General features: G+C 36.0%; 1 protein-coding gene across 1 annotated transcript in view; it reads right to left on the reverse strand.

The window, feature by feature from the left end:
- Positions 1-2,397: 2,397 nt before the first annotated feature.
- Positions 2,398-9,577, reverse strand: part of LOC110028598 (probable serine incorporator) — a 15,762-nt gene continuing 8,582 nt past the window's right edge. The window contains exons 3-6 of the mRNA XM_020730509.1: positions 7,975-8,086; positions 7,713-7,887; positions 2,928-3,168; positions 2,398-2,851 (exon numbers count right to left, since the gene is read on the reverse strand). Of these exons, the coding sequence (XP_020586168.1) occupies positions 2,568-2,851; positions 2,928-3,168; positions 7,713-7,887; positions 7,975-8,086 (812 nt within the window). The 3' untranslated portion in view covers positions 2,398-2,567. The remainder of the gene's footprint in view (positions 2,852-2,927; positions 3,169-7,712; positions 7,888-7,974; positions 8,087-9,577) is intronic.

Here is a 9,577-nt window from a genome sequence, read left to right on the forward strand (position 1 = left end):
GCTATAATTTAGGTGAAATCCAATTTTTTAATTTGCAAATCTTAAACAATTATCTACTCAAATAATAGTTTTTCCTATTAATACATTAAAAATGTCCTAAAATGACTTATTAATCTTATATAAAAATAAATCTAATTTAAGAAATAATTCTCTTGCTAATTTTTTCTTGCCATTATACTTTGTCGCTAGTTCCTTTTTGTAGACTCTCTAGGATTTGTGGACCTTATAAGTTTATGATAAAAGTGATGTAATTTCAATAATAAGTAAAAAACCACATGATTAGAAGTAATAATGATATATTTAGTGATGTCATGATTGAAAGAAACATGGATTGAAGTGTAAAATTCAAATTCAATGGCTAATGATTCAATGATTATTGAAACTCAAGATATGATTTGGGCATTATTAGTCATTACAAAAGTTATAATTGCATAATAATTGGCTTAATTGGCCCAATCTTTAACATGAAAATCAATCTTAATTTATTTTTGTTCATTAAAATTATTCAAAAGTTACTCCAAATATACACATTTTGTAAAGTAGTAAATATGTTTTATTAATATTGGCAATTCAATTTAATTCCATATATTGCTTGATTTTTTCCAATTAAAGATTAATTATGATTGAAGTAGAAGTTAATGGATAAGTATATTGACTATCATAGTTTCTAATTTTGACTTCATTATAGGCATTCTTCATTTTTTAAACCTTGTATATTATGTATTATTATGTACTATTCAAACTCATCAAGTTACCTAAAGTTCAAGTAGTTTGTGGCTAGGGGCGTTTAAAAACATAGCACCAAATTCCTTATGTATTTAAGTGCACATCATAACTGTACACTCATTGAATGTTAAGTACACATCATGTACATGGCAACTTATAATTGTGCAAGAAAAAAAAAATCGTACATAACTGTGATTCTAACATCACACATGTAGGAAAAATATTATATCAGGACTCCAAACTTAGAGCTACGTTCGGATTGAAATATTCCACTATGTTACAGGAATATTTTATCTGTGCTATTTGTAAAAAATGAAGTGTTATTCGATTATTTTGGCGTGTTATTGGAATATTTCACCGCGTTACTTGATTTGGGGCTGAAGTGTTATTGAAATATTCCCCCGCGTTACCTGATTTGAGGTTGTGTTATTCCAATAAAATAGTGGAAATTGAAATAACACGAAGAATATGCCAAATGACACAATCTCAAATCAAGTAACGAGGGGAATATCGAAATAAAATCGCAAAATAATCGAATAACATCATATAATACTTGAATAACACTTCTTTTTTTACAAATAACGCAGATAAAATATTATTGTAACACAACGGGATATTCCTAACTATTGCGTTCGGAGTCCTGATGTAATATTTTTCCCATGGATGTATCTTCTAATATATATATTTGTTAAGCCTTGCCAAGACTTTGTAAGATTATATTGTTGCCGTTTTTTAAGTTGTGTTTTTTCTTTTCCCCTCGTGCTGCAATAGTTCATTAAGCGATAGTTGGGTAATGGTTCTCACTTGATTTTTATTTTATTTATTTTATTTCGTTTCCTATATTGATATTAAATTAAATATATACATATCTTAAATCACAATCATATTATTAAATATCACATTGCAAATTATGATTAAATTTATAATATTTTAATAACTTTTTAAGATAAAATTACCTCACATTTTCTTATGCCCAGCAATCATTCAAGGAAAATATTTTATAATGACTATAAATAAGGCATTGAATCATAATTTTTCATTTCATTTTTTTACATCCAAAGCATGATTAATACATATTAGTTTAACTCATTGATTAATTAAACCATGTTTTAGGACTGTTCATTTAGCTTTTAAACTCACCACATATTACTCTAGCCATTGTCTCAAATAGAAAGAGCAATAAAATTGATAGTGAATGATAAACATGTTTCCAAACAACTATTATATGTTTTAATATAAAATATAAATATATCAAATAATTGTTATGTAATTGAATAAATAGAATATTTTAAAAACAACTTCCATTCAAAATTATGTTATATGATATGTTTTTATAAGGTCATTTAGATGATTAAACTTAGAAAGATATACACACAAACCACTTAACTCCTACGCCTAAACTTCAATTTTTATACATGCACGTCACCTGACCTATACATGAAAGATGTCTCACTGTTTAAAAGTTAAAATAGTGATTTCCGATATGATATGAAAGATTTCAATGATATAAACAAAATGAAAGCACTAAATGTTGATGCAATGTGTCCCATGCATACGACTTATAATCTGTTACAGGCTTAAATAGCTTGATCAGTGTAGATTAGTAAGATATTTTTTCATCTCAAATGCATTGTGCACTAAAAACTATAGTTTGCATAATTATAAACACTGATAAATTTGAACATCTACTGAAACATATTTATACAGATGTAACAAAATACCATAAAATTCAACACATATTTACACGCCATCTTTACAAGCAATTCTAAAATAAGAATGAGACAAAGTAAGAGAACAATAGCAATGTTTATTCAAACCAAACGATGCAGAGAGGGGAGATCTTAATAAAACTCACGATCAGGGAAGATAAAAGGAGCCAAGAGAGTCCACACATACAGAGCAGCTGTTGTCCATTGTGTGCAGATACGGATCCAAACCGAAGTCCATCCAACGTTCATCTGCTCCGAGCTGCCAGTTTTTGAGCCACTCCATCCAGTAAGAAGCATGGCAGAATACATACTGGCCAGCGCAAATATAAGATGGAAGAAGAAATAAGAGTAGGTAACAGGCTTTGCCTCATTCTTCCCTGATTCGATTTCTCCTTCCAACAGCGGCTTGGATGAACCTGCAGCACAATTGATGTGAGAATTGGTTGATGGATAAAATGAAGAGTGAAATTTGAATAGATGTTTTAGAGGTACCGGATTTTGGGGAGGATGGGGGGGAGAGAAATGTTGTTGAGGAACCGGCCCTGACAACAGAGTAAACAACTGAGAGAACGGTTGTTAGCATTCCCAAAACAAGGGTAGCTGTCGAAACGGATTCTGAGTGGTTGTTGAGACCGTTGCATTCGTAGTCTCGGGGCTCACTTGAGAGAGCGCTGTAGCATAGATAAACGCAATACACGGAGATGACAGAAGCAGGCAAGAGGCTGCCATTCACCTGTGTTTCAGAGAAAGTTACTGCATGTTTGAATGTTCAATATTTTATGTTTAGTTCCCACAATGAAAAGAATAAAGACATTAACATGAGAGAGAGAAATCGTCATTAGCCTTCTCATAACTATTTGGGGTTGGCTTCGAAAGAAAATCATTATTAAACCCCCAGAAAAAAATGGGGTAGCAGGATGATGGCAACTATAAGAAAATGCAAACAGGAGAACATATAAATTTAAAGTAACAGAACTTATCTATTAGTTAAACTAATCTTATGAACAATTTGATAAACCATAGTACTTTTAAAGAAGAAAGATGTCCTATCAAATAAAAGAGCCAATAATCTAATGGTAATTTCAGTAGGGTAAGCGCGGCCCGAAAAGTGTACTAGTTTATATCATAAAGTTTCTAGGAAAACATTCCTTCATATTTCAGCAGCCTGATTGTGAAAGTGAATTTGCTATTAAATAATCTCACGGAACAGATAGTTTAATAGCTTATATAGCAAAATGAACAAAAAAAGAAATTACTGCTAACTTAAATATGGTCAATCAATCTCAGCCTTTATAGTCAGATCGACAGTTTTTATGATAATTTCCTAATGATATAGAACATCATAACAAGAAAGGACAACTTATGCCCATACTAATTTAGATGTTTTATGTAAGCTGTTTAAACAATAAAACAAATCATTATCTAACCACACAATTCCTAATAGTAACTCGACTAGCAGGTAACATTATGGGTGCTCAAGCATTGATTTTATAAGTTATAGCTGTAAATACATCAATGATTAAAATAAAATTGAATATAAGTACATAAACGGCCTAGAAAGAAAGAACAACCGATCAGACGTAGCAACAGATGATCGTTTCAGGTGAGTAGCGACAGAGAAAACACCTTAGTCGAACGATCGACAGACAAAAGGACGCCCCTCGGGACGATCATCAACCTTCAAAACAATCGATGGAGGGACTCCTTCGGACATGAATCGATTGAACCAAGACCTGTCAAAATATCAGACGACCCTTATCAATCGAATTGGTCTCAATCCTTATTATATACAAACCTTGTAAATTACCAAAAAAACCTCCCATAAAGATTAACAATTAGGGGGCTATTATGTACTTTTTTGATATTGAGACCTAGGCCTATAAATAGGAGTCCATATTATGAATAAAGAATACTCTTATGCTTGTCTACTACCACTTCTCTCTCTCTATCTCTCTCTCTCTTAATTGCCTCCTAATAGAACGTTTCATTCCTTGGGTATACTTCCCGAACAATCTCAGATCAAACATTCTTTAAGGTACGATGAGCATGGAAGCATGTCTTCAATAAGAAGAAGAAACCAACAACAAAAACAACGAGAGACTAGTCAGAAGAACAAAGAAGTAGCATGTACCTGAGAGTTCATGGAAGAATTTGTTCAGGAAGTGTTGCAAGACTTGAGAACCCAGATTACCAACCAGATGTCGGGACAGTTCGTTGAGGTCTTTAGGGCGGTCGTTGCTTTAGCAGCCCCTCTAGTTCCAGTTGGAGATTTAGCACAGCAAAAACCCCCCTCAAGGAGAACTGCCAGTCAATAATGAAATGAGGGGAATCCACCCACAGAAAAAGCCTTACGACGAACTGTACCAATACATTGTCGGATCCGCCCCTGTGGAGTAAAGGAACCGACCGATGCGGACAAAAGAATAGAAACAACTGGAGAACACTTTTTTCCAGCAGGTCTCCGGAGTTGAACCCCGGGAGAAGTTCAAAATGTAGGTCCTGGAAATGTAAAAAGGACAATCGGATCCCAACGAGCACCTATCATCATTCGAATCGTCTATCTGCCTGTTGAAGATTTTGGATGCCCTCAAGTGTAAGTTGTTCTTCACGACGCTAAGATTGACCGCCCTAAGGTGGTTTGAAGGATTGCCTGGGGGGTAATCACCTATTTCACAGAGTTCAGGAAGTTTTTCCTATCCCAGTTCGCCAGTGCCCTAAGGCCCAAGAAGAACGCTCGATCCTTGTGGCAGCTAAAGCAGGGAGAAAACAAGAGCTTACGATCGTTTTTCGCACGTTTCCAGAGCGAAACACTAGATGTCAAGGACATGAAGCTCGACAAGGCTCAGGCCGCACTGACACAAGGAGTAAGGTCAGAGAAGTTCTGTTTTAACCTCAAACTTGCAGAACCATAAAGCTTGATCGAGTTGTAGAAGATGGCCAATAGATACATTGTCGTTTACAAGAACTCTCCTGAGCCCACTGAGATTACAAGAACTCTCCTGAGCCCACCGAGCAACCACATCAGAAAAGACCTCCACGGGATATTGGAGGACAACCCAGACAAAGCACACGACTATCAAATTGCCTCTGCTACGAGGGTCGCCTAGATAACTACTCCACCCAGCACCGAGAAAACCGGAGGCGGACAACTAAACCCTAGAACCACCGACCATCGTACCACCGGGAGCGGTATAACCACGAGGTCCCACACGAGACATCGCTTCGAGTATCCATGGCAGAGATAGTAGACGTCATCCAAGATAAAGACTTCTTCAGGAAGGCACCACCGATCAGGGCCAGAGCTTTCCTCCAAGATAACAGGAAGTACTACAGAGACAACGAGCATGACATGGAGGAATGCAGGCATCTGCAAAGCCTGATCCAATAACTGATCAAGGAAGGAAAGTTGAAAGAATTTCACGCCTCTGGAGCTGCGACTCAAAGACAAGGCAAAGGCTTCCGCGGGAGGAGCGATCGACAGCCCCGTTCGCACTAACACCATTCACATTGTAGGGTCCGTGTCCGCAATCTTCGGAGGAAGTGAGCCACCCAGAAAGGCAAGCCAGAAAAGGCAGCAAATAGGGGAGCTCTGGATCACCACCTTCGCTCTGAAGCCAAAGAAACATCCACCTATCTTTTTTTTATTGATGAGGATCTTTCCCAAAGGCAAATCCATATAATGATGCTATTGTAATAACTGTTATAATAAATAATTATAAAATATGGAGTATTTTAATTGATGCAGGTAGCTCTGTGAATGTATTGTTTAAACAGGTGTTCAATAAGGTTGAGCCTCACCGCTGATCGAATGACCGCACAAGCCAGTCCGCTGTATGGATTCTCCGGTGAGAGGAAGGAGGCAGTTGGAATGATCGGGTTCCCGGTAAGTTGGGGGGTCAACGAGAAACTATTCACTCTTACTGAAGATTTTCTCGTTGTGGATTCGCCCCCAACTTACAACGTCATCTTTGACTGACCGCTGTTGAACGACTTCAGAGCGAGTCTTCACTTATCATGTCGCTGTGAATTTCCTGGAGACGGGGAAATCATCACAGTTAATGGCAACATGGAGCAGTCTCAGGTTTGCTACTTGAAGGCCATAAACAATATGGAGCATGACACCCTGGATATCCAAAACGCAAGGGAGGGTGGCCTCGAGACCAGCGAAGCCACTCATGGAGTCCCGGCGGTCGAAGGAGATCCAGGTAAATGTTTTTTGATCAGTGAGGCTTTTGATGCGGGTTGCAAGGAGCTATTGGTCCAAGCCCTTCAGGAGAACCAAGACGTTTTTGTGTGGACGGCCGCCGAGAAGCTAGGATTGTCGATCGATGTTGTGTGCCACACACTGAATGTTGATCCGTCGACTCGAGCCATGAAGCAGAAAATCAAGAGCTCGGTCAGGACACTAGCAGGACCTATCCAAGAAGAGGAGCGAAAGATGGAAGAGGCAGGTACATTCGAGAGGTGTAATACCTCACATGGGTCTCCAACATGTTGATGGTTTAAAAAGTCAACGGAAAGTGGAGGATGTGCATGTAGATTTCACCAACCTAAACTATGTTTATCTGAAGGACTCTTAACCCCTGCCAAAGATTGACAACCTAAAGATTCAGCTGTTGGCCACTCAGTCCAGAGCTTCCTTGATGCATTCTCTAGATACCACCAAATCAAAATGCACCCAGCCGACGCGAAGAAAACCACATTTATCACTTGTGAGGCCTTATATATACAAATAATATTGTAAATTATCAAGAAGCCTCCCTGAAAGGTTATTATTAGGGGGCTATTGTGTATTTTTGTAATATTGGGACTTGAGTCTATAAAAAGGGGTCCATATTATGAATAAAGGATACCCTTTTACCTGTCTTCTACAGATCCTTCACTCTCCCTCTCTCTTAATTGCCTGCGAATAAAACGTTCCATTCCTTGGGCGTGTTTCCCAGACAATCTCAAATTCAACATAAAGATTGGACAGTAGCAAAAACATTTAAGAAATTGCAATGAACTCAACACGTTTCACATACAATTGATGTTATACTCATATAATACCTATAGAAGTTAGTATTCTTTCCTATTTTCTTAAGATAACAGCTATTCTCACATAGAGATTGCTATTAAAAAAAAATAGAGTTTGTTCTAGTTTAACAGAGCTTTTCCAATCATTAAAAGTAGTTTTATTGTCAGAAGAAATATTTCCATAATTTTTATAAGCCCGTTGCCAAAATCTCTTGAATTCTTTCATAAACAATTTCATTAAAATCAAACACTACTGTCTACCTTGGGATGCAGTGCAATAACAGCAAAAGCAAAAGCAAGAACCATGGTCATAACGATGAAGAAAACATTAAGCCCACAATCATGGCCAGATGGGTTGAACCACATAAAAAGCACCCCAGAGAATGAGAAAGTAGCGATATAGCACAATACAGATACTGAAAGCAAAGCAATGTACCTGCAACAAAAATGAAATGCCAAATAATTGAGTGAAGACTGTCAAAACAAAAAGATAAACAAACCAATATAAATCAGTTTTACAAACCATTTTTTCTCATCTTTCTCAACCCATGAGTCATTCCAAGTATAAGTGAAATCCAGAAGCAGGACCACTTGCACCAGTAAAAAAAATCCAGAGCCAAATTTTGACAATGTCTCTGCAGAATATAAGGAAGAAATTAAATAAAGGATTCGGTAAATTTTAAATAAGATCAAGGCAATGAGAATGCATAAGATGTAGTTATTACAAGGTAACTTAATAGATGATTATCAGAAATCAAAATCAGAACCAACAGAAGACAATAAGAAAAACTTCCCTTTCTTAGTGGCAGGTGAAGAGAAACTATCACGAGTTCACAACAAAAAAATCAGTCGAACTCTCTCTGAACATATGGGGCATTTACATACATCCCATCCAATTCCATTGTATCTACATATCTAACACCTATACTTTGCTTTCCAAATTTATAGCACCCAAATCTTTCACTTAACGTAAAAAATATGACCATTTTAAATACACCTTTTCATGTAAAGTTCAGGTGGTATGTACGCAAAAATATAAGTTTAGGTGTTAGACATGTAAATGCATAAGAATGGAGTGGTATGTATTTAAATCTTTCTTTAATATATAACTAAACAATTAGTAATTACCCTAACAGATTTTTATCAGGAATTAAATTCTAAAGAACAACAACGAACATTTTTTGCACGATCATGATTGTTACATGAAAAAGGACAAGTAGAGTACGTAAAAAATGTTAACTAGACCATTACAAGTATAATAAATGCATCAAACATACAACTGAGTTATGGTTCACCTATTTTTATATAAACATAGCCTTTAAGCTGGCCATTGGCCCATCCCCCAACAGCATTCTCGCATTCTTTGAGGCTATGGTTTTTCTTACACTATTTCTCCATGTATATAAACTTCTAACCTAATGTTATTTTTATTTTGTTCTATAGAAAAATTCTGGAATTTCAAGGTGGTTTGCTTTAAGGCTAGGAAAAGAACCATCTGGCAGGCCTGTTAGAACAGTGCCCTGTGAGACCTATATGAATCCATCATTCAACAGTTATGGTACAGTTGGTCATCAGCAGAGGCTGCGTGCAGAAAAAGGTTGAACATTACCGGATCATTACAAAAGAATTAAGAAAAAAAAGAAGAATGTGGACAGATTTTGGTGTGAAATGACTAAGTTCCGGGACTAAAATTTTAAACTGTATCACTATAATTTCCAACCAATTTAATTATCATAACCTACAAAACCAAGTCTAAAATTATCAAAAGCTAGGCAGGGCATGTTCCTTTCTAGTAATCTATGAATTAAAAAAAGGGAGCATTTAGATACAGAGCACACAATTCTATGTATTTACATATTTGACACCTATACCTTCTTCATATTTACACGCATAGCACTCAAAGCTTCAATATCACATAAAAATAATACTATTATCACTTTTAAAAGTGAAATACACATTTTCATGCATAGGTTTAAAACACCAAAGTGTTATGTATGTAAATTTAAAATTTTAGGCGTTAGAGATGTAAATACATAAGAATTGTGTGCTGAGAATGTAAATTTCCCATATATAATATATATGTATATATATGTATATATATATATATATATATGTATATATATATA

Source organism: Phalaenopsis equestris, unplaced genomic scaffold, assembly GCF_001263595.1.
Source record: "Phalaenopsis equestris unplaced genomic scaffold, ASM126359v1 Scaffold000516, whole genome shotgun sequence".
Lineage (NCBI taxonomy): Eukaryota > Viridiplantae > Streptophyta > Magnoliopsida > Asparagales > Orchidaceae > Phalaenopsis > Phalaenopsis equestris.